Consider the following 25,936-nt stretch of genomic DNA (forward strand, 5'->3'; position numbering starts at 1 on the left):
CATTCATTTAGTTTCATACTTATTTATTACATCACATGTCCTTGTTCCTGTTCCTGTCCTCTGTGTTTTTACATGTTTTACTCATGTTGTTTTGTGTTGTGATTGTCATAAATATGCACCTTATGCAGCAGCACTTTCAATTTCGTTATAAAGTTGCCGATATCATGACGATAAAGGCTTTTTGATGTGATTTTAGTGTAAATGTGAGTGTGATGGTGTGTTCAGGTGCTGCTGGGGCTGCTGACGGGCTCAGAGAAGCAGTTCTCCTCCAGGAGCAGCAGTGTGAACTCTCAGGAGCCGTACAACATCCTGCCGCTGGCCAGCAGCCACACCAGGTCAGAGGTCACCGCTAGCTAGCTAGCTCCTAGCGTAGCAACACAGCTCTGGCAAACATTTGTTTTTAATTCTTTGTGACATCAGTATAATTAGCATAAACCAAACATACAATCGCTGAGAAGTGATTTTTTTATGTAAATTTGCACAAATTTGAACTATATGGATGTATGCGATATGGTCTAATTCCATATCACATTTAAAATATATCTATATGTCTTTTATATGGATATATATCGCCCAGCCCTAGCATTCAGTGAACAAGGCTACTGTAAAGTAGAGCAGTACTCTACTGAGTCCAGCAGAAAGGATCATCTTTATTTAAAATATTAATTAGATATATATCTGACAGGTAGTTTAGCCATTTGACTATTAAACTTTATTATTTTTTATATTTTGTTACTTTTCTTCAAATACACTACATTATGTATCAAAACTAAGATGGTAAGCCTTATAGATGAATATGATACGCCTCAAAGTAAATTAGGAGATGATCCTGAAATTGACATGAAACACTCAGCAGGAGGAGTGTAGCTCTGTAGCTACTTAGCTAACTACTTAGCCAAAAAGTTAGCTAAATAGTTAGCTTAGAAAGCTACTTTTGCTAAATATTTAGCAAAGAAGTTAGCTAAGTAGTTAGCTTAGCAAGCTACTTAGCTAAATACTTAGCCAAAAAGTTAGCTTAGTAGTTAGCTTAGCAAGCTACTTAGATAAATACTTAGCCAAGAAGATAGCTAAGTAGTTCACTTAGCAAGCTACTTAGCTAAATACTTAGCCAAGAAGTTAGCTAAGTAGTTAGCTTAGCAAGCTACTTAGCCAAGAAATTAGCTTAGTAGTTAGCTTAGCAAGCTACTTAGCTAAATACTTAGCCAAGAAGTTAGCTAAGTAGTTAGCTTAGCAAGCTACTTAGCTAAATATTTAACCAAGAAGTTAGCTAAGTAGTTAGCTTAGCAAGCTACTTAGCCAAGAAATTAGCTTAGTAGTTAGTTTAGCAAGCTACTTAGCTAAATACTTAGCCAAAAAGTTAGCTTAGTAGTTAGCTTAGCAAGCCACTTAGCTAAATACTTAGCCAAGAAGTTAGCTAAGTATATAGCTTAGCAAGCTACTTAGCTAAATACTTAGCCAAGAAGATAGCTTAGTAGTTAGCTTAGCAAGCTACTTAGCTAAATACTTAGCCAAGAAGTTAGCTAAGTATATAGCTTAGCAAGCTACTTAGCTAAATACTTAGCCAAGAAGTTAGCTTAGTAGTTAGCTTAGCAAGCTACTTAGCTAAATACTTAGCCAAAAAGTAAGCTAAGTAGTTAGCTTAGCAAGCTACCTAGCAAAATACTTTGCCAAGAAGTTAGCTTACAAAGCTACTTAACTAAAAATAGATACGGATAATTTTTGACCCATTTTGTGCATTAGAAGAGTAGTGACACAAAAAGGGATTTTATTAAAATAATAAATAAAGGAAAACATAAAATAAGGATGTATGATGATCAAAAACAAACTAATTGAGGAAAACCTGGAATACTGAATGATGAAAATAATTTATTGCAAAGATATAGAAGATAAAAACTCTGTTGCTGGGTGACTTTAGAGCGTGTTGAGCACCAGAGGCTGATGTCAGTGTTTCCCTGGTTGCTCTCTGCAGGTTTGGGCTGCTGCCTCTCAGCATGACCAACCAGCGGAGAGCCAAGTCTGGATCCAGCACCAGGAGCTGTGAAGCTCCTCAGCTGGTGAGTAACACCTGACATCACTTCCTCTACACCTCCACTGTTGATGTTGATGTTGTTGTTGATCTGATGACATCATCAGTCTGTCTTCATCTCTTCATTCTGTCTCATTGTTTGTTCCATCCTGAAATGTTGCCTGTTGCTCTCTCTGCCTCCAGCGTTAAACAGCAGGCAAGTTCCTCTGTGTGTGTGTGTGTGTGGTGTGTGTGTGTGTGGTGTGTGTGTGTGTGTGTGTGTGTGTGTGTTGTGTAGTGTAGTGTAGTGTTTTGTGTAGAGCTTTGGTTTACCTTTGGTCCATTTGCAGTGTGACATTACTGTATTAACTGATTTAATGATTCTGTAGTTTAACCCAGGGGGCTCAAACTGGCGGCCCGTGGGCCAATTGTGGCCCTCGTGACGATATTTTGTGGCCCCCACCTTGATCATGTTGTGTGTGGAAGGTCCCTTTAATTACTTTTTTTTTTTTTTGTAGTAATTTTATGTCTTTTTTAAATAATTTTGTGTCTTTTTTGGTCATTTTGTGTCTTTTTTAAGGAATTTAGTGTTTTTTATAGTAATTTTGTGTCTTTTTTTTAATTATTTTGTGTCTTTTTTGGTCATTTTGTGTCTTTTAAAAAAAAGTAATATAGGTTTTTTTTCTGTCATTTTGTGTCTTTTTTTTTTAAAAATTGTGGCTTTTTTTGGTCATTTTGTTTCATTATTTGGTAATTTTTGTCTTTTTTTTTAGTAATGTGTCTTTTTTTGGTCATTTTGTGTCTTTTTTAAGTAATTTAGAGTTTTTTATAGTAATTTTGTGTCTTTTTAAATTATTTTGTGTCTTTTTTGGTAATTTTGTGCCTTTTTTGGTCATTTTGTGTCTTTTAAAAAAAAGTAATATAGGTTTTTTTCTGTCATTTTGTGTCTTTTTATTTGGTCATTTTTGTCATTTTTTTTTTATTTTGTGGCTTTTTTTTGGTCATTTTGTGTCTTTATTTGGTAATTTTTGTCTTTTTTTTAGTCATTTTGTGTCTTTTTTTGGTCATTGTGACACTGCCTCCAGTGGCCCCCAGGTAATTAGAGTTTGAGGCCCCTGGTTTAACCCGTAGAATGCTGCTCTGCATGGTAGATCTCAGAGTCTTTGGGCTCCAGTCCTGGTTAGGGTCCTGGTCTCTGATTGGCCCAGGTACATTTAAATTTGGTAAAATGAGGTTGAACTCTCTGTTACGTGGAGCTAAAACAAAAGTTGAGGGGAGCTCTTAAAGAGGGTCTATCACGCTTTTATCATTGGCAACATTTAATATGAACATCTCACATTGTAACATTGTGTATATGTTGGAAAATGAAAATCATTATAGGTCCCTTTTAAGATGTATGTAATATATATATAACCTAACATTACCCCACTAAAGTTATTATGGTTAACAAAAACTAACAAAATAACAAAAACTAGAATTGAAAAAACATTTTCGTCACTTGAAATAAAAATAAAAACGAGAGTTTTTTAAAGAAACGATAACTAACTTAAACTGTATTGTGTGGTTACAAAACTAACTGAAAAAAGTTGACAAAGACGAACGATATTTTGACTATAATTTTCTACATATTTCCAGTGTTTCTATTGTTTGTATTCCTGCTTTGTGGGTTTCTGGGAGAGGCGATAGTTAAATTACTAGTGCCGGGACTCGATTAAAGAAATTAATCTAATTAATTAGAGCCTTTGTAATTAATTAATCAAAATTAATCGCATTTTAATCGCATATTAATATTTGACCTGAGAACATTAATTAATCTTAATTAACGCATTAAGAGTAAGTAATTAAGACACAAAATTACTAAAACAAGACATAAAATAACAGAAAAAACACTAAATTACTTTAAAAAGACACAAAATGACAAAAAAGACACAAAATGACCAAAGAAATACACAGAATTACAAAAAAAAGACACAAAATTATTAAAAAAAGACACAAAATTACCAAAAAAAGACAAAAAATTGGGAAAAAAAGACACAAAATGACCCAAAAATACACAAAATGACCAAAGAAGTACATAGAATTACCAAAAAAATACACAAAATCATTTTTAAAAAGACACAAAATGACCCAAAAAAAAAGACACAAAAATACACAAAATTACTAAAATGCATAAAAAAATGTTTTAACACGTTGATTTTTGTGTAATTAATTAATCTTAATTAACGCGTTAAAGTCCCGGCCCTAGAAATGACCTTAATGAAACTGTTGGCTGTAAAGAGAAACTTCTCAGCTTTCAGAAAACATTGGAGTTTTTCCGGTAGTTGAGTTATTACGGTAATATAAAGTGTCTCCGGTGCAGCAGTCTGAAAACTCTGGATGTTGTGTTTTCACTGTGTGCAAGTGAAAGTCTTCAATTCAGCCATGATGTTACTAGGGTTGTTAAAAGTGTCCATACTCAAAAAAGTATCCATACTGATACGCTGTATCCGGATACGATCCTCTTTTTTAAAAGTATCCGGTATCTGAAGCTTGTTATCATAGTTGCAACTCGTTAGCCTCGTAGCATATTTGCCTAAGTCATATTTGAATGTTTTCGGGAAACAAGAAAAAACACAATTTTTAGTAAGCCCATTGGTATTTTTAATTGATATTGTAACAGTAAGTTCAAATAGAAGTGTGAACAAGTTTGCATAAAAAATTAAACACATCGATTTCATAACAGATAAAAGTGACTTAGGCAGAATATGCCCTGACTAAGGCAATTTTTCTCTTAAAATAATGTAGTTTGGTTTGTATGTAGCCGCAAAAATGCCTAAATCAAAGAGATGACTAAGGCAGAAAGTGATTTTGGACTCTAACAAGTGTTCTGATAGGCTGAGAACAGGCAATGAGGCAGAAAGATGCAGCAGTGGTAGGAGAGTAAAGTTAGGCAGATATCACAATTTGGCCAAAAAATGACTTAGGCAATTATGCTATGAGGCTAACGAACTGTTTTTATCATAAATATTTAACCTGTGGTTCTGTTCATTTTTACATGTTGCATTTTTCTTGTTGTTAAAAATATTTCTGTTCAATTTTGGGGTCTTTGTTTTTATCCTGGTGGTATGGAGTATCGGATATCGGATACTACTTAATTAAACATTAAGTGTTGGCTCAAAGCAAACCAGAGCTGTACCCATTCTTAAAGTCTTATAGTCTTAAGTAGTTTTTTTTTTTTTTTTTTCTTTCTTTTTCTCTGTTATTTCTTTCTTTTCTCCTTTATTGTTGTATAGATTTATGATGATTTTAAACTCTAAGCTATATTTATACAGGGTTTATTTTATTTTATATATTTTTTTTTTTTTCTCAGGGTAAATGTATATTGTAATTGTTTGTAATTTTATTCTATTTTGTAGATGGTGTAATTGTATATTGGATTTTTTTAGTATTGTGATTTTGTATGTAGTTGTAAAAGCCTAACTAGGGACAGGAGTTGAAAATTAGCTGAAGCTATATCTCTGTATGCAGCACATCAGATGCATGTCCTGTATCTATGCTAACTGCATTGTCCCTATCAAATAAAATAAATTCAATTCAATTCAATTCCTGAGTATCCAGTTGAACACTTTAGTATGGTGACACTAGATATTACAAATCATATTTTTTCGCGGCGGTGCTGAAAACCCAGCAGCAGATGTGTTGTCATGACTTTAACCCACCAAACCGTCTGTAACCTGATGTTTTCTCTTCTATCTCAGCAGAGCCGGCCGTCCTCCTCAGCCGACAGCGAGGAGCGGTTCCGGCCCGGCAGTCTGTTCAGACAGCTGGCGGACCAGGAGGAAGACTCCGCCGCACCTTCCTTATTCAAGCTCAGCTGGCTGTCTGGAGGCGGGAAATAACCCTGCACCGCTCCACGCCTTCCTTTCATTCAGCAGGAAATTCATATGTATAGTAAAAGAATATTTGTCTTTCAACAATGTGTCTTGTGTGTTTTAATTAACTTTGAGGACACGTCATTTCATTTTGGACATGTATTTACACCAGGGGTCTCAAACTGGCGGCCCGCGGGCCAATTGTGGCCCTCGTGACGATATTTTGTGGCCCCCACCTTGATATGAAAGTTTAATGTGAGTTTTATATGAATGGCACTTTACTGTGTTGTGTGTGGAAGGTCCCTTTAATTACTGTTTATGGTAATTTTGTCTTTTTTTAGTAATTTTGTGTATTATTTTTTAATAATTGTGTCTTTTTTTGGTAATTTTGTGTCTTTTTAGGTCATTTTGTATGTTTTTGGGTTATTTTGTGTCTTTTTTTTAATGTGTGTCTTTTTTTTTGTAATTTTGTGTCTTTTTTAGTAATTGTGTGTATTTTTTGGGTAATTTTGTGTCTTTTTTGGGTCATTTTGTATCTTTTGGGGTCATTGTGTCTTTTTTGGTAATTCTGTGTATTTTTTGGTCATTTTGTGTCTTTTTTGGTCATTTTGTGTCTTTTTTTGGCCTTTTTTGTCTTTTTTTTGTAATTTTGTGTCTTTTTTTGGTCATTTTGATACTACCTCCAGCGGCCCCCAGGTAATTTGAGTTTGAGACCCCTGATTTACCTCATTTCCAGCTCATTAATATAGGGCATATACAGTTCATATATTCTGAAACATGCACACATTTAATTGAACTTTATTAGCTTCACTGGTATTATTTATTCCATTTCCAACCACCAAGATGTGATCAGTTCCAGTGAGTCTTCCTGATGAGCACCTTCACCACACACGTCACAGTTTACCCGCGTTAGCCGCAAGCTAACGTTAGCTAACAATTAAAGTTGTGTTAATCACAAAAAGCTACTATTACTTCCTGTCGCTTAACAATGCAGCTTTCAGAATAAGAGCACAGTGTGTATAAACCACCACATAATTTACAAGAAGACTGTCAAAATAAGATGCCTTAAATAAAACATACAAGAACCTTTATTCTCCTTTACAATAATTCATTTAATTAATGAATTTGTGGCCATCGGAGATGGCAGCCATATAAAATCTATGAGAACCAATATATCTTCCAAACCACTCATAAAGTCAATCTTTGTGTCAAAATCTACATTTTCTGGGTCAAAGAAACATTTAAAGCTCCAGTGAGCCTTCCTGCATGAGCTCCTTGCACCACAGACAACTTTTACTGTGATATTAAAGTCATCTAATACTACAAGAAACAGCTCAGAAACCTTTTGGGAGAGTTTTTTTAGGGTTAGCATTTTATTTTTCCATATCTGCACCCTCCTAAAAGCAGAACTAATTCTCCTGTGCAGTGTATAGACCCTAACAAAGGGCTAGTTTCTATGTGTCCTCACATTATATAGACATGTTTCTACTACTTCCTGTCTATTTTGCTCATCATGGCCTTGACGTCGACGGGAGCAGAAGCAGCAGCAGCCTTGGCCTTCTCCACCTCCTCCTGCTGCCAGAGGATCATAGGACTGATGCCGGGGCTTCGGTTCATGGCGTTCTGCTCCAACTGGGCTGGACTAGGGTGGAAACAGAAACATGAGGAGGTCAAGATGGTAGTGTAGGTACTGGTTCTTGGATGGAAAGAAAAAGCCTGAACCTGGACAGACATAAAGTTAATATTCATTTCATGGTGTGACCAGGCCCTACACCCATATGTTGACTTTCTCAATACTATTAGACATTTCCTGATATTCATAGGCCCGTAGTTTTTATTCATTTGTCCATACAGGTGAATTATTCTGGATAATCTATGGAGCTCAAATGTTTAGTGAATGATTCAGTCTTTATCTGGGCTACAAAGTCCATTCACATATTTATATATATTCAACAATAAATGATGTATATAAATATATATATATGTACTAGAGGTGTGGGAGAAAATACTTGAGATACTTGAACTCCTTCTCTTGAGGCAGTACCTGTCTCCACCCAGAGGGGGCAGTACCTGTCTCCACCCAGAGGAGGCAGTACCTGTCTCCACCCAGAGGGGGCAGTCCACCGTTTTCCGGCAGAGAACCATGGCCTCAGACTTGGAGGTGCTGACTCTCATCCCAACCGCTCCGCACTCGGCTGCAAACCGCCCCAATGAGTGCTGGAGGTCCGGGCTTGATGAAGCCAAAAGAACCACATCATCTGCAAAAAGCAGAGATGCAATTCTGAGGTCACCAAACCGGATCCCTTCCTCCCCCCGGCTGCGCCTTGAGATCCTGTCCATGAAGACCACGAACAGAATCGGAGACCAGGGGCAACCCTGGCGGAGGCCAACACCCACCGGGAACGTGTTTGACGTTGTGCCGAGTATGCGGACACAGCTCTCACTTTGGTTATATAGGGACCGGATAGCTCGTAGCAACGAGCCCGGTACCCCATATTCCCGCAGTACCCCCCACAAGACTCCCCGAGGGATACGCCGTAAGCCTTCTCCAAGTCCACAAAACACATGTAGACTGGATGGGCAAACTCCCATGACCCCTCCAGAAGTCTCGCAAGGGTAAAGAGCTGGTCCGTTGTTCCACGGCCAGGACGAAAGCCGCATTGTTCCTCCTGAATCTGAGGTTCGACAATCGGCCGGAGCCTCCTTTCCAGCATCCTGGAGTAGACTTTCCCGGGAGGCTGAGAAGTGTAATTCCACGGTAATTGGAACACACCCTCCGGTCCCTCTTTTTAAAAATGGGAACCACCACCCCGGTCTGCCACTCCACTGGCACTGTCCCAGACCTCCACGCCACACTGAAGAGGCGTGTCAACCATGACAGCCCAACAGTGTCCAGAGCCTTCAGCATCTCAGGGAGAATCTCATCCAACCCTGGCACCTTGCCGCCGGGTAGCTTTTTGACTACCTCGGCGACCTCTGCCAGGGATACTGATGAGTCTTCCCCTGAGTCTTCAGACTCTGCCTCCTCTACAGAGGACGTGTTGGCTGGATTAAGGAGTTCCTCAAAGTGTTCTTTCCACCATCTGAGGACATCCCCAGGTCGGGTCAGCAGGTCTCCTCCCCCGCTGAACACAGCTTGGGCCAAGCCCTGATTTCCCTTCCTGAGTCACCAGACGGTTTTCCAGAACCTCTTTGAGGCCGACCAAAAGTCCTCCTCCATGGCCTCCCCGAATTCCTCCCATACCCTAGTTTTTGCTTCAGCGACTGCTGCAGCTGCAGCCCTTCTGGCCGAACGGTTCCTGTCTGCTGCTTCCAGAGACCCCTCAGCCAGCCGAGACCCAAAGGCCTCCTTCTTCACCACCTGAGCCCAACTATTTCTAGTTGGTAACGCTCCACCTCCTGCGAGGTGACGTTCCACGTCCCCAGAGCTGCTGGAGCAGGGGGTCAGGGGTCAGCACGCCCAGGTACCCTCCTTTGCCTGCCGCCCGACTCACTTCGCACCCGAAACTTAAACCTAACTCTGTGGGTGGGGGGCCCACAGGTTGGCGGGTCCACATGATTTTTTCGTTCTGAGCCCGGCTGGGCCGCATGGACGAAGGCCCGGCCACCAGACGCTCGCCTGCGTGGCCCCCTCCCGGGTCTGGCTCCAGGAGGGGGCCCCGGTTTACCCAGGTGGAGCGAGGTACTCTGTTGTACGTGTTCCCGCTTCATAAAGGTCTTTGAAGATTGATACAGCATAGTATCAGGATATTTTGCGTGGCAATATTTTATCAATTCATGGCCGCCAAGAATTGACATTTAGCATTCTGGCGGCCTGCTGTTTTCGCTGTTTACAGCGTAGCAGGCTTAAAAATATAATGGAGATACTGGAATCATATGAAGCTAGAAGATCTAAGGAGTCTGTAGGCACCAAGTATGTCAGGATATCGTGTCCGGAATATGTTGAAATATCGCTGCAAACTTTGGCTATTTTTCATGTTTCATGATGTGATGTTCAAAGCGGTCATGTGACCTCTGACCTCATGCTATCTCAATGGAAACAACCTCTCTGGTTCCCTCAGGTCTCCTCTTTACATGCATGGCTGCCTCTTTCTCTTATTTGACAAAACAATTCGGTAACACTTTACAATAACCATCAAAGTGATGTTTATAGATGGTTAATAAACCGTATTATTAACCATTTACAAAGTGCTATACATATTAAATCTTTAAATGTTGTCAAAAAAATTCTTAAAGGTATATGAATCATTTTGAAATAATTTACATACTTAACATTGGTGTTAAAAATGTTATAATGAGTGCAAAACTAATAATTATAATGTAATTGTTTGTTAATGGTAAAGTAACTATCAACTTACATTAATATACCATCTATTTGGTTATTTTATATATATATATATATATATATATATATATATATATATATATATATATATATATATAGGCTACCAGACACCAACCTGAAGTTATGAGCCTCGGGGTTCTGAGCCTTCTTCTGGATGTCTTTGTACACTGGTGACTTGAGGTAACGGAAGAAAGTGTCCTGTAGCGATGAGAGCAAATACAAGCAGGTCAACTCAACAATATATCATTTGTATCAAAAATTATTTATTAAAAATGTTTAAATGTATTATTATTTAAATTTAAGGGAAAAAAATACAACATTATGATAAAACAAATCTAAAACCTATGACAAAAAAAAAACAAATTTACAAGGAAAAAATGACAAATTTAAGAGAAAAAATCTCATATTCATAAAAATATGTCATCATAAAAAATCATAAATTTACAAGAAAAAATAAAAAAATTAATACAAAATAATACAATTTTATGATAAAAAAATCTAAAAATTAATGAGAAAATACAAATTTACGAGAGAAAAAAAATCTCAAACTTCTTCACAATATTCAAATTTTCTGAGACACTGAGTTCTGTGTTTTCATTCTCTCTAAGCCAGAATCATCAAAATTACAAGAAAAATCTAACAAATTTACAATAAAAAAAATTCAAAATTTACAAGAAAAAAATACAAAATTATGAAAAGAAAATCTAAAATTTATGAGAAAAAAACCTCATCTTTATGAGAAAAAGCTCATAAATTTACAAGAAAAAAATCTAAAAATTAAGACAAAAAATACAAATTTAAGACAAAAAATACAAATTTATGATTAAAAAAAATATCTAAAAATTCATGAGAAAAATACAAATTTACGAGAGAAAAAAATCTCAAACTTCTTCACAATATTCAAATTTTCTGAGACACTGAGTTCTGTGTTTTCATTCTCTCTAAGCCAGAATCATCAAAATTACAAGAAAACTCTAACAAATTTACAATAAAAAAAAAATTCAAAATTTACAAGAAAAAAATACAAAATTATGAAAAGAAAATCTAAAATTTATGAGAAAAAAACTCATATTTATGAGAAAAAGCTCATAAATTTACAAGAAAAAAATAAAAAAATTGAGACAAAAAATACAAATTTAAGACAAAAAATACAAATTTATGATAAAAAAAAATATCTAAAAATTCATGAGAAAAATACAAATTTACAAGAGAAAAAAATCTCAAACTTCTTCACAATATTCTAATTTTCTGAGACACTGAGTTCTGTGTTTTGATTCTCTCTAAGCCAGAATCATCAAAACTACAAGAAAAACAGGCTTGAAATATTTCACAATATGGAACTTTTTCATGATATTCTAGTTTTTTGAGATGTTCCTTGTATCTTTGTCTTTTTTTTTGTCCAAACAGAGAGGCAGATATCTCTCTGACATGAACTATTAAGGCTTCTGGTAATAATAGGAACATAAACAGAGACGAACCTTCTTCATGAGCAGGAAGACGTGAGTCTGAGCAGCTTCCAGGACGTAGCGGTGAGGATGCTCCAGGCCTTTCACCGTCAGACCCATCGTCCTGCCGTCAATGTTGATCCATCGGGGGGCCCCGGGGGCCAGGAAGGTCCTGAACACACACACACACACTCCACATCAGTATAGCTGAAGTCTACTAACTCTGTTTAAAAATACAATACTTGTAAAACAGCCGGAGCTTGTGTATGAAAAGCCCTGAAACCCTTTATTGGGAGAAAAAGTCAGATGTGATCACACTATTTTCCACTCAAGTTAGAATATTTCCCATATAACAGGCTAACAGTTAGCTCTGTAGCAGTACAGTGTGTATGTGCTAACAGGCTAACAGTTAGCTCTGTAGCAGTACAGTGTGTACTAGGGCGTGGCCTGGTACTTTAGAGGGCGTGGCCTGAGACTTTAGAGAGGGCGTGGCCTGAGACATTAGAGAGGGCGTGGCCTGAGACTTTAGAGAGGGCGTGGCCTGAGACTTTAGAGAGGGCGTGGCCTGAGACATTAGAGAGGGCGTGGCCTGAGACTATAGAGAGGGCGTGGCCTGAGACATTAGAGAGGGCGTGGCCTGAGACTTTAGAGAGGGCGTGGCCTGAGACATTAGAGAGGGCGTGGCCTGAGACATTAGAGAGGGCGTGGCCTGAGACTATAGAGAGGGCGTGGCCTGAGACATTAGAGAGGGCGTGGCCTGAGACTTTAGAGAGGGCGTGGCCTGAGACTTTAGAGAGGGCGTGGCCTGAGACATTAGAGAGGGCGTGGCCTGAGACTTTAGAGAGGGCGTGGCCTGAGACTATAGAGAGGGCGTGGCCTGAGACTTTAGAGAGGGCGTGGCCTGAGACATTAGAGAGGGCGTGGCCTGAGACATTAGAGAGGGCGTGGCCTGAGACTATAGAGAGGGCGTGGCCTGAGACATTAGAGAGGGCGTGGCCTGAGACTTTAGAGAGGGCGTGGCCTGAGACTTTAGAGAGGGCGTGGCCTGAGACATTAGAGAGGGCGTGGCCTGAGACTTTAGAGAGGGCGTGGCCTGAGACTATAGAGAGGGCGTGGCCTGAGACATTAGAGAGGGCGTGGCCTGAGACTTTAGAGAGGGCGTGGCCTGAGACATTAGAGAGGGCGTGGCCTGAGACATTAGAGAGGGCGTGGCCTGAGACTATAGAGAGGGCGTGGCCTGAGACATTAGAGAGGGCGTGGCCTGAGACTTTAGAGAGGGCGTGGCCTGAGACTTTAGAGAGGGCGTGGCCTGAGACATTAGAGAGGGCGTGGCCTGAGACATTAGAGAGGGCGTGGCCTGAGACTTTAGAGAGGGCGTGGCCTGAGACTTTCGAGAGGGCGTGGCCTGAGACTTTCGAGAGGGCGTGGCCTGAGACATTAGAGAGGGCGTGGCCTGAGACATTAGAGAGGGCGTGGCCTGAGACTTTAGAGAGGGCGTGGCCTGAGACATTAGAGAGGGCGTGGCCTGAGACTATAGAGAGGGCGTGGCCTGAGACATTAGAGAGGGCGTGGCCTGAGACTTTAGAGAGGGCGTGGCCTGAGACATTAGAGAGGGCGTGGCCTGAGACATTAGAGAGGGCGTGGCCTGAGACTATAGAGAGGGCGTGGCCTGAGACATTAGAGAGGGCGTGGCCTGAGACTTTAGAGAGGGCGTGGCCTGAGACTTTAGAGAGGGCGTGGCCTGAGACATTAGAGAGGGCGTGGCCTGAGACTTTAGAGAGGGCGTGGCCTGAGACTATAGAGAGGGCGTGGCCTGAGACATTAGAGAGGGCGTGGCCTGAGACTTTAGAGAGGGCGTGGCCTGAGACATTAGAGAGGGCGTGGCCTGAGACATTAGAGAGGGCGTGGCCTGAGACTATAGAGAGGGCGTGGCCTGAGACATTAGAGAGGGCGTGGCCTGAGACTTTAGAGAGGGCGTGGCCTGAGACTTTAGAGAGGGCGTGGCCTGAGACATTAGAGAGGGCGTGGCCTGAGACATTAGAGAGGGCGTGGCCTGAGACTTTAGAGAGGGCGTGGCCTGAGACTTTCGAGAGGGCGTGGCCTGAGACTTTCGAGAGGGCGTGGCCTGAGACATTAGAGAGGGCGTGGCCTGAGACATTAGAGAGGGCGTGGCCTGAGACATTAGAGAGGGCGTGGCCTGAGACTTTAAAGAGGGCGTGGCCTGAGACTTTAGAGAGGGCGTGGCCTGAGACTTTAGAGAGGGCGTGGCCTGAGACATTAGAGAGGGCGTGGCCTGAGACTTTAAAGAGGGCGTGGCCTGAGACTTTAGAGAGGGCGTGGCCTGAGACATTAGAGAGGGCGTGGCCTGAGACATTAGAGAGGGCGTGGCCTGAGACTTTAAAGAGGGCGTGGCCTGAGACTTTAGAGAGGGCGTGGCCTGATACGTTAGAGAGGGCGTGGCCTGAGACTTTAAAGAGGGCGTGGCCTGAGACTTTAGAGAGGGCGTGGCCTGAGACTTTAGAGAGCGCGATGCCTGAGACATTAGAGAGGGCGTGGCCTGAGACTTTAGAGAGGGCGTGGCCTGAGACATTAGAGAGGGCGTGGCCTGAGACTTTAGAGAGGGCGTGGCCTGAGACATTAGAGAGGGCGTGGCCTGAGACTTTAGAGAGGGCGTGGCCTGAGACTTTAGAGAGGGCGTGGCCTGAGACTTTAGAGAGGGCGTGGCCTGAGACTTTAGAGAGGGCGTGGCCTGAGACATTAGAGAGGGTGTGGCCTGAGACATTAGAGAGGTCGTGGCCTGAGACATTAGAGAGGGCGTGGCCTGAGACATTAGAGAGGGCGTGGCCTGAGACTTTAGAGAGGGCGTGGCCTGAGACTTTAGAGAGGGTGTGGCCTGAGACTTTAGAGAGGGCGTGGCCTGAGACTTTAGAGAGGGTGTGGCCTGAGACTTTAGAGAGGGCGTGGCCTCAGACTTTCCCACTCTTCCCCCTAATGGAAACACGGCTAATGTTCACTAATGTAAAGATCTGATCCAGTGGTGTTCAGTGTTATTTGAATACCACACACAGATGAACAGTCTTTTTTTTTTTCATCCTACTTGAAAATGGTCTCGGCTTTAGAAGACATGGAAGCTGCTGTGCCCCACTTCAGTTCTTCAGCTGCCTCCCAGAAAGCCAAGTTCTCCCCTGGGAACACACACACACACACACACACACACACACACACACACACACACACACACATTTAGACACTGATTCATTACAGTAGATTCACACCCTGGTTGTGTGTGTGAATGGCTGAATGAGTCAGTCTGGAGTGTAAAGGGCTTTGAGTGGTGGTGAAGTGACATATATATATATATATATACATATATATATATATATATATATGACGATATATAAGTGCAGGAACATTGACCCTGACCAGAGAGATTGCTCCAGCTGCTTTACAGACTGTCTCAACAACAACTCACCGCTGAACTCCTTCTTGAGGAAGACCTTGAAGTCGTCTCGGCCTCTCAGGTCGCTCAGCAGCTCGAACAAGCTGAAGGACCAGCGCTCCACTCGCATCTTAGTGGGGACGTCCACTCTGGACACAAACACCAACCCAGTCACTCACTGGGAGTCATAAAGCTCATTCAACAGAGATCTACATCTACATTTACATTTACATTTAGTCATTTAGCAGACGCTTTTATCCAAAGCGACTTACAGGAAGAGTAAAAGCAAACAATCAAGGTCTAGTGCAATAAGAGCTATTAGTGCATTAATAAGTGCTGGTGATGATTCTTTAAGGAGTAGAGCTGTGGTCTGGTCTAGGACAGTAGTTCTCAACCTTTTTGAGTCGCGACCCCCAATTTAACATGCATGTTGTCCGTGACCCCCACTCACTGAACACAATCTCACACGCACAGTTAAGATCACCCAAAAAAGAAACAAGATGAGCAAAAAAAAGGAAACAAAATTATCAAAAAAAAAAAAAAAATGAGCAAAAAAGACACAGAATGACCAAGAAAAAGACACAAAATGACCAAAAAAGACACAATGACCAAAAAAAGGAAACAAAATGAGCAAAAAAAGACACAAATTGACCACAAAATGATCAAAAAATACATAAAATTACCTAAAAAGACACAAAATGACCAAAAAAAAACACAGAATGACCAAAAAAGACACAAACTGGCCAAGAAAAAGACACAAAATGACAAAAAAAAAGACACAATGTCCATAAAAAAGGAAACAAAATGACCAAAAAAGACACAAATTGATCACAAAATGATCCAAAAATACATAAAATTACCTAAAAAGACACAGAATGACCAAAAAAGACACAAAATGGCCAAGAAAAAGACACAAAATGACAAAAAAAGACACAATGTCCATAAAAAAGGAAACAAAATGACCAAAAAAGACACAAATTGATCACAAAATGATCAAAAAATACATAAAATTACCTAAAAAGACACAGAATGACCAAAAAAGACAGAAAATGGCCAAGAAAAAGACACAAAATGACAAAAAAAGACACAATGTCCATAAAAAAGGAAACAAAATGAGCAAAAAAGACACAAATTGACTACAAAATGAGCAAAAAATACACAAAATGACCAGAAAAGACACAAAATGACCAAAAAAAGACAAAGTGGCCAAGAAAAAGACACAAAATGACAAAAAAAAGACACAATGTCCATAAAAAAGGAAACAAAATGACCAAAAAAGACACAAATTGACCACAAAATGATCAAAAAATACATAAAATTACCTAAAAAGACACAAAATGACCAAAAAAAGACATTAAATGACTAAAAAGACTAAAACACATGAACACTTTAACACAGTGGAGACAGAGCTGACTTCCAAAATGATTTGGCGACCCCCAGAAATCATCTCGCGACCCCAATTGGGGTCCCGACCCCAAGGTTGAGAACAGCTGGTCTAGGAGAGAAGATGCTCTCTGAAGGTCTTCAGGAGGTTCTAAAGGTAGAACTGGTAGTGGTTCCACCAGCGGGGAACACTACCAGACTAACTGAGTTCCCCCTCGGGGATAAATAAAGTAATTGTGATTGGTTGAGTGCTGACAGACAGAATGAAACATGCAGCTGTGAGGTCATAGTTCTGGTTGTGTTGAGATCAGCAGCGTTCAAATCAAATCAAATCAAACTTTATTTATATCGCGCTTTTCATACATAAAAATGCAACACAAAGTGCTTCACAAAAAATAAAAAAATAAAAATAAAAATAAGAAAAAAAACAAACAATAAAAATGACAAAACCCACCCCTCCCTCCCCCACATACACATCTGTAAGTATACATACACAAACATGCACACACGCATTTAGTCATGCACGCACACAAACACACACTCAGACTCACACACACACATATTGACTGACAGTGTAGAGACATGGCAAGGCTCCGAGGATCCAGATGAGGAAAAAGCAACCTGAGGGAGCCTCCACACTGAGAGGAGGCAGAGCCCACAGCCATAGAGGACGCCATCACAGAGACCACCAGGACCCGGGGAGACCACCAGGACCCGGGGAGACCACCAGGACCCGGGTAGACCCCCAGGACCCGGGGAGACCACCAGGACCCGGGGAGACCACCAGGACCCGGGTAGACCACCAGGACCCGGGGAGACCACCAGGACCCGGGGAGACCACCAGGACCCGGGGAGACCACCAGGACCCGGGGAGACCACCAGGACCCGGGGAGACCACCAGGACCCGGGGAGACCACCAAGACCCGGGGAGACCGGGGCGGACTCCACACATGGTGCAGAGCCGCCCAGTCCCCCGGGCCCAGGGAGTCCCCAAGACCACATCCCCATGGGCAGACCCAACACACCCCCCAGTGAGGGGGCCCCCATGAGGGAACACTGGAGCTAAAGACTAAAAGACTAAAAGACTAAAAGACAACAGGACAGGATAAAAACTTAAAGACTAAAGACAACAGGACAGGATAAAAACTAAAAGACTAAAAAACATCAGGACAGGATAAAAACTAAAAGACTAAAAGACAACAGGATAAAAACTAAAAGACAACAGGACAGGATAAAAACTAAGAGACTAAAAGACAACAGGACAGGATAAAAACTAAGAGACTAAAAGACAACGGGACAGGATAAAGACTAAAAGACAACAGGACAGGATAAAAAATAAAAGACTAAAAGACAACAGGACAGGATAAAAACTAAAAGACAACAGGACAGGATAAAAACTAAGAGACTAAAAGACAACGGGACAGGATAAAAACTAAAAGACTAAAAGACAACAGGACAGGATAAAAACTAAAAGACTAAAAGACAACAGGACAGGATAAAAACTAAGAGACTAAAAGACAACAGGACAGGATAAAAACTAAAAGACTAAAAGACAACAGGACAGGATAAAAACTAAGAGACTAAAAGACAACAGGACAGGATAAAAACTAAAAGACTAAAAGACAACGGGACAGGATAAAAACTAAGAGACTAAAAGACAACAGGACAGGATAAAAACTAAAAGACTAAAAGACAACAGGACAGGATAAAAACTAAAAGACTAAAAGACAACGGGACAGGATAAAAACTAAGAGACTAAAAGACAACGGGACAGGATAAAAACTAAAAGACTAAAAGACAACGGGACAGGATAAAAACTAAAAGACTAAAAGACAACGGGACAGGATAAAAACTAAAAGACTAAAAGACAACGGGACAGGATAAAAACTAAAAGACTAAAAGACAACGGGACAGGATAAAAACTAAAAGACTAAAAGACAACAGGATAGAAAATAAAAGATAAAAACTAAAATACAATTGGAATAAATAAATAAATAAGTAGTAAAATAATCAGTTAAAAGCTAGACAGGTGGGTCTTGAGCCCCAGGATGTTGCTGATAAAAGGCCTCACCGTCTCATGTTGAGGCTCCAGTACGAGTCGTTGTCTGTCTGCCAGGGGTTGCTAGGCAGACAGGGAGCCAGGAACGGGTCGTGGTTCTTATAGGTGGTCACGTACTTGGCCAGTCTGCACAAACACAACCAACATTACAGATAATCAACAGATTATATAGATAGATATATCTATATATCTCCACATCAACGTCTCCAAACGGGTCTAGGAGTCAGTTTTAACCCTAAAAAACTAGATTGTACCAACAGGTTCCTCAGTGGTTTCCAGTAGCATCAGATGGACTTAAAACAGACTAAAAGTTGACCAGTTTCTGACTCATTTTCAAACTGGTGTCCTCCAGGTCTTTAAAATGACCATTAGTCCTTTTAGTCAGGAGGCGGAGCTAAATAAAGGGGACACGTCCCACTAAAGAGACACAGTTTTTATTCCACATGCTCTCTATCACCATAAGTTTACATTTCTGATGGGAGACACTTCATCAAGATGGTGGATCGGAGACGGCTCCCATATAAAATCTATGAGAACCAAAATATCTTCCAAGACACTCAGAAGGTCAATCTGGGTGTCAAGAGTCTGCAGCAGAAAAAAGTCACAATCACAAGAAGAAAAGTCTAAATTAACAGAAGAAAATGTCTAAATTTCCAGAAAAAATGTCAAAATTACAAGAAAAAAATTCAAAATTACAAGAAAAGTCAAAATTACAAGAAAAAAGTCTAAATTAACAGAAAAAAATAAACGTTTACTAGAAAAAAAGTTTAAATTACAAGAAAAAAAATAAACATTACAAGAAAAAAAGTCAAAATTACAAGATTAAATTACAAGAAAAAAAGTTTAGATTACATGAAAAAAGTCAAAATTGTTTAAAAAAAAATCTACATTTTCTGAGTCAAAGAATCATTTAAAGCTGTTGAGAATATCACAAGATGATTATTGATCAATAGAAATGTTCATTTTGGACATGAATTTACCTAATTTACAACTCATTAATATGAGTATTTTTAATACTATTAAGAATTTATTTGAGAATTAATTTAATAGAAATTTAATAAAATCTAATAGAAAGAATTAATTTCAGAATATCTTGTAAACGACTCCTTTCTAGTGGTCAGATATTCTGGTCAACTTTTAGAATAGAATAGAATAGAATAGAATAGAATAGAAACGCCTTTATTGTCATTCTACGTAGCACAACGACATTATAGTGCAACTCCCAGAGATCATAAAACAAATAAACAACAACAACATAAACACCTAAGAACAATAAGATATAAAAGAGGTATAAAAAGAATAAAATATCACAGCAAGAATGAATAATTAAATGGCAAAAAACCCCAGAATATAGAATAAATAGCTATAAATAAATAGCTATATGCACACACCTAGAGGTATTCTTTTAACTGATGGCTTATTAATAATAATAATAATAATAATAATAATAATAATAATAATAATAATAATAATAATAATAATAATAAAAATCCCATGATTGTAATTACAAGATGTTTTATAATAATAATAAATAATAAAATAGATTTTTATTTTTTAAACTTACGCTCCAAGGGACACGCTGGATTTGACCCTTGACCTCATGATCGTATGTTGATAAAAGATGTTCTTGAATAAACAAGGAAGACAACAACAACAAAAAAAAGTCATTTTAAAGTTTTACAAAGTAAAAGTTAACATTCAAATCTGTATACAGACAGAATTTATTCTTAAACTCCTTTTAATCTACAGCTTTAAATCTAGTTTCATGATAAAATCAGATCAAATATCAGCTCAGCAGGTGTTTTAACCCAGAACTATTTAGTGGACACATAGAACACATTTATGATGTTTTAATTTAAAATAAATAAATAAATAAATACTCCCCCTAAATGTCAAAGATCTGTGACGGGACATAAACGTCACATTGGGCGTTTATGGGATTTATTTTTATGATATTTCTTATTTTAAAACAAATAAACTATCCAATCCAATCCCCTTTATTTATGGATAAATACATAAAACAATACAAAGAGATGTAGTAAACAATAGATCAGTAAGATGCAATAAGATAAAATAAATTAAAAATGGGATAAAAATAAATAAAATAAAATGTAAAATGTACTGCCTGCACAAAATAAAATATGCATGAATACAATAAAAACTAAAAATCTTAAAATCAACATGAAATCAACATGAAATCAACATGAAATCAACATGAAATCAACACTCTAATAGACACCTTTTCTGTTTACAGAAACACACATTTGTCTTTTTCTGACGTATACGTCACAGCGATATTTTTGTCACTTATTTTATATTAATTTGTTCAGGAAATATGGTGAAAACAGGTTCAATCTAAAACAGGATCAGAAATGTTAAATGGCTTTAAACTACTTTTTCACGTTTCTGTTTCCTGTCACAGTCAAACAGTCTGACTGAGGGATTTAATGAGTTAATGTGAGCATAAAGCTGAATATGGGAGATTATAGAACATTTAAAGTTTTTCATAGGTTCTTATGGGTTAAGCATCACTACTCATTAAAAACGATGACTCACCATGCGTCTGTACGTGTCAAAGGTGAGTTTCTAAGAGAAGAAGAAGAAGAAGAAGATGTTTTAATGGGACAGTTTGTTTGTTTATTATTAAAGGGAAAAGATGAATGTGATGCAGAGAAATAATAATAATAATAATTACAGACATATATTTGATTTGTACGGTGCTTTTAAAAGCTTCTGGTGCTAGTAGTTCTTTAATAGAAATAGTTTAAATTACAAGAAAAAATGTCAAAATTAACAGAAGAAAATAAACTTTACAAGAGAAAAAGTCAAAATTACAAGAAAAAAAAACCAAAATAACAAGAAACAAGTCTAAATTTCCAGAAAAAAGTGAAAATTACAAGAACATTTTTCTAAATTTCCAGAAAGAAAGTCAAAATTACAAGAAAAAAGTCTAAATTACCAGAAAAAAGTAAACATTACAAGAAAAAAAGTTTAAATTACATGCCACTGACACTGAACATCATAAAAGACAACAACAAGGAACAGAAAAACAACAAGACAACAACAACAGAAACAACTTCAACAATAAAGAAAGGAGCAGGAGGACTAATGGGACTCACATTAAAAAGGTTTCAAACAGAATAACGGGTTAAAAACTCTACTACACTGTAAAAACTGGACTCTAATTCAGATTAAATATGTCAGATTAAAGGGGATATCTGCTTATTAATGTCTGATCAGATAGTTCTTAGTCAGCAGTTTTTATTTTAGACTGTTTGACTTGTTTTCAGTGTTTTGGTCCTTAATGATCTAAATCAGATATTATTATTATTATTATTATTATTATTATTATCACCTATACTGAGTAAATACATGCTGGAAACTAGAATATCAACAGTTACAAAGCTGCTTCACCAACACTTACAGCTAGAAAGGCATTTTGGGTCTTTTTGTGTATTTTATTTTAGTCATTTTGTGTCTTTTTGAGACATTTTGTGTCTTTTTTTGGTATTTTTAAAGTCATTTTTGTGTCTTTTTGAGACATTTTGTGTCTTTTTTTAGTCATTTTGTGTCATTTTGAGACATTTTGTGTCTTTTTTAGTATTTTTTAAGTCATTTTTTATCTTTTTTTTAGTCATTTTGTGTCATTTTGAGACATTTTGTGTCTTTGTTTAGTCATTTTGCGTCTTTTTTTTAGTATTTTTAAGTCATTTTGTCTCTTTTTGAGACATTTTGTGTCTTTTTTTTTAGTATTTTTTAGTCATTTTGTGTCTTTTTGAGTCATTTTGTGTCTTTTTTTGGTATTTTTAAAGTAATTTTGTGTCTTTTTGAGACATTTTGTGTCTTTTTTTAGTCATTTTGTGTCATTTTGAGACATGTTGTGTCTTTGTTTAGTCATTTTGTGTCTTTTTTTAGTATTTTTAAGTCATTTTGTGTCTTTTTGAGACATTTTGTGTCTTTTTTTAGTATTTTTTAGTCATGTTGTGTCTTTTTTAGTCATTTTGGGCCTTTTTTTGTCATTTTGTGTCTTTTTTTAATCATATACATATAAAACTGCTATTTCAAAGTAATAATTTCTTATTTATTTCATCAATAAGAAATCATAACTTTGACATAATTTGACCTCTTCACATATTAAAACAAGCAGCCAGATGAATCAATAGTTTTATGATCAATGAACCAATAGAAGTGTGTATTGTTGTGTAGTGTGTATGTGATTAACTAGAACATTAAACTGACACTTGATATTTCAACATTTAACAACAACAATAATAAATACATCACTAGTTATCAGTCAGAATACACTAATTCTAAGGTATTTGTGGTTCATTCAGATTAGATATTTTTTACTGGTTTTGTAAAGTCTTGACAAGACACATTTTATTGTTCCATTGGCAGATAATTTTGATATTTTAAAGCAAAATACACCTCATTTTGTACTTTTTTCCTTCTTTTTGAGAGCTTTTTACAGTGTAGTGTTGAAGCAAAAACAGAAAGGTGGGAAATAACAGAAAACAGTCCCTCCAGGGTAAAAGATGAATAAATAACTAATAAAGAGTTAATTAGGTACTGGCTGGTTCTGTATGATGAAAAATCCAGTTTGAGTAAATTGGATTGTTGAAAGTTAGGATAATTAGAATTGACCTGGTTTTGTTTGTTTATGCCTATTTAATGCTGAAAAGTAAAAACTGTAAACATTTTCCCTTTTTTATAAGGGAAAATTTATTTATACGATTATAAAATTATTTTTCTATAGAGTTATTGCAGGAATGAGACAAAATTGCAAAATTGCTCTTGAAAATAATGCAGTTTCTGGTTGATTTCACATAAAGTCTGACAATCAACATCAACATCTCTGTTTCCTTGGAGGGACTGAATTAAAAACTAGCTGCACTGTAAAAAAAAAAAAAAAAAGGTCTAAAAACCAGATCAAACAGTAAATCTAAAGGTCTAAAACCAGATCAAACAGTAAATCTAAAGGTCTAAAACCAGATCAAACAGTAAATCTAAAGGTCTAAAACCAGATCAAACAGTAAATCTAAAGGTCTAAAACCAGATCAAACAGTAAATCTAAAGGTCTAAAACCAGATCAAACAGTAAATCTAAAGGTCTAAAACCAGATCAAACAGTAAATCTAAAGGTCTAAAACCAGATCAAACAGTAAATCTAAAGGTCTAAAACCAGATCAAACAGTAAATCTAAAGGTCTAAAACCAGATCAAACAGTAAATCTAAAGGTCTAAAACCAGATCAAACAGTAAATCTGAGGGAAATGATCTTGCTGCATGGACAGATAATTTACCTTGACAAGATTTATTTAAATAAGATTATTAAATCTAGAAATAAGCATGTTGAACACTTAAGATAAGAAATTGGCCCGAGTGTTTTTTTTGTTTGTCTTTTTGTGTCTTTTTTTGGTGATTTTAAGTCTTTTATATTTCTTTTTTGGTCCTTTTATGTCTTTTTGTGTCTTTTTTTGGTAATTTTTTTGTCTTTTTACGTCTTCTTTTGGTCACAAAATGACCAAAAAAGACAAAAAATGTACAAACCAGATAAAGTAAAGCTGCCAGCAGTGATGAACTGGCCCGAGCAGAGTGACCTGATGATTATTTGGTTCTTACCAAGATAAAAAAAACTTTAGATTTAGAAGTGTTAGATCATCTGGTTTTAGACCTTTAGATTTACTGTTTGATCTGGTTTTGGACCTTTAGATTTACTGTTTGATCTGGTTTTAGACCTTTAGATTTACTGTTTGATCTGGTTTTAGACCTTTAGATTTACTGTTTGATCTGGTTTTAGACCTTTAGATTTACTGTTTGATCTGGTTTTAGACCTTTAGATTTACTGTTTGATCTGGTTTTGGACCTTTAGATTTACTGTTTGATCTGGTTTTAGACCTTTAGATTTACTGTTTGATCTGGTTTTAAACCTTTAGATTTACTGTTTGATCTGGTTTTAAACCTTTAGATTTACTGTTTGATCTGGTTTTGGACCTTTAGATTTACTGTTTGATCTGTTTTTTAGACCTTTTTTATCAGAGTGCAAAGACACAAAGACAGCGTAAACCATTGAAATGTTTTTAACGTTTGACTCTCTGATGTTCAGCAGTGTAAGGAGATCTGTGAAGAAGAAAACAGGACAAGAAACATGCAATAAATTAGATCGTTTTTTTTCTATATAGAACAACTACATAGAGTTGGTCTGCCTGTTGATGCAATAGTAGCTGATAACAATTAATAAGATTCGCTTTGACAACAGTTTGTATCGGCTGAAATATGGGCCACCAGAAACTGAATTTGAATTATTCATATTTGAATTTGAATTGCTTAACTTGAATAATTGCATTGAAAAAAATAATTAGAATCACATCATTTGACTTTGTGTTGTTCAATTTGAATCATTGCATTGAAGAATCTGAATTGTAATGTGAAATTTAATTTATTAGTTTTGAACTGAAACATTCAGTTCTCACAATTAATTTTCAATTTTTTGTGACAAAGATACACAGAGCGTCTCTTCGGCCAATCAGCACCTCCGGGTTTTTTTTGGTAACATTTGTTCCTGGTCGGTTGCCATGGCGCCTCTTCGGCCAATCAGCACTTCCGTTCAGTTCCAGCCTCATCCATTGGTCGAGCCAGTCGAACTTCTTCCTCCGTTTTGTGGCGAGTGGCAACCGGGTGGCAACAAATGTTGCAAAAAAACGGAGGTGCTGATTGGCCGAAGGGGCACTCTGTGTATTTTTGGCCCAGAAAATTGAAATTTAATTTTTCGAACTGCATTTGAATTGTAATTTGAAATTGAGTTTATTAGTTTGGAACTGAATATTCAGTTCTCACAATTCAGATTCAGTTCTTAAAATTCAGATTCAGTCTTCTGCTACGAACATCCAGGTAGTTGAGGCAGAGCAATCGAGCTCAGATACACAGATCGCCTCTTCAGCCAATCAGCACCTCCGTTTTATTTTGTCACATTTGTTGCCACCCGGTTGCCATGGCACCTCGTTGGCCAATCCATGGTCAAGCCAGTCTAACTTCTTCCTCCGTTTCATAGCAGGTGGCAACCGGGTGGCAACAAATGTGACAAAAGAAAACGGAGGTGCTGATTGGCTGAAGAGGCGATCTGTGTATCTGAGCTCGATTGCTCTGCCTCAACTACCTGGATGTTCATAGCAGAAAACTGAATTTGAATTTTGTGAACTATTAAATTCAATTTCACATTACAATTCAGATTCAGTTTTTCTTTGCAATGATTCAAACTGAACAACACAAATTCAAATCATGTGACTCAAATTCAGTTTCTGGTGGCTCATATTTCAGCCCATAAGTTTGTGTCACATCCAGACTACACATACTGAGTTCCAGCAGCTTAATCTGTTACAGGAATGGAAACAAATCGTCCTCTTCAACAAAC

General features: G+C 37.9%; 2 protein-coding genes across 5 annotated transcripts in view; one reads left to right on the forward strand and one right to left on the reverse strand.

The window, feature by feature from the left end:
* Positions 1 to 5,987, forward strand: part of cog1 (component of oligomeric golgi complex 1) — a 28,248-nt gene extending 22,261 nt beyond the window's left edge. The window contains exons 13-15 of one of the 4 annotated variants that reach the window (XM_059347917.1): positions 226 to 309; positions 1,980 to 2,054; positions 5,746 to 5,987. In XM_059347917.1, the coding sequence (XP_059203900.1) occupies positions 226 to 309; positions 1,980 to 2,054; positions 5,746 to 5,883 (297 nt within the window). In that variant the 3' untranslated portion in view covers positions 5,884 to 5,987. Of the gene's footprint in view, positions 1 to 225; positions 336 to 1,969; positions 2,055 to 5,742 lie in introns of all 4 variants that reach the window. The other 3 variants (XM_059347916.1, XM_059347914.1, XM_059347915.1) reach the window with 3 other exon arrangements.
* A 700-nt stretch (positions 5,988 to 6,687) lies between these two features.
* rgs9a (regulator of G protein signaling 9a) overlaps positions 6,688 to 25,936 on the reverse strand; it is a 39,820-nt gene continuing 20,571 nt past the window's right edge. The window contains exons 10-17 of the mRNA XM_059347923.1: positions 21,084 to 21,113; positions 20,092 to 20,153; positions 18,540 to 18,653; positions 15,119 to 15,234; positions 14,744 to 14,831; positions 11,680 to 11,818; positions 10,317 to 10,399; positions 6,688 to 7,498 (exon numbers count right to left, since the gene is read on the reverse strand). Of these exons, the coding sequence (XP_059203906.1) occupies positions 7,345 to 7,498; positions 10,317 to 10,399; positions 11,680 to 11,818; positions 14,744 to 14,831; positions 15,119 to 15,234; positions 18,540 to 18,653; positions 20,092 to 20,153; positions 21,084 to 21,113 (786 nt within the window). The 3' untranslated portion in view covers positions 6,688 to 7,344. The remainder of the gene's footprint in view (positions 7,499 to 10,316; positions 10,400 to 11,679; positions 11,819 to 14,743; positions 14,832 to 15,118; positions 15,235 to 18,539; positions 18,654 to 20,091; positions 20,154 to 21,083; positions 21,114 to 25,936) is intronic.

The sequence above is a fragment of the Centropristis striata genome, chromosome 13, assembly GCF_030273125.1.
Source record: "Centropristis striata isolate RG_2023a ecotype Rhode Island chromosome 13, C.striata_1.0, whole genome shotgun sequence".
Taxonomy (NCBI): domain Eukaryota; kingdom Metazoa; phylum Chordata; class Actinopteri; order Perciformes; family Serranidae; genus Centropristis; species Centropristis striata.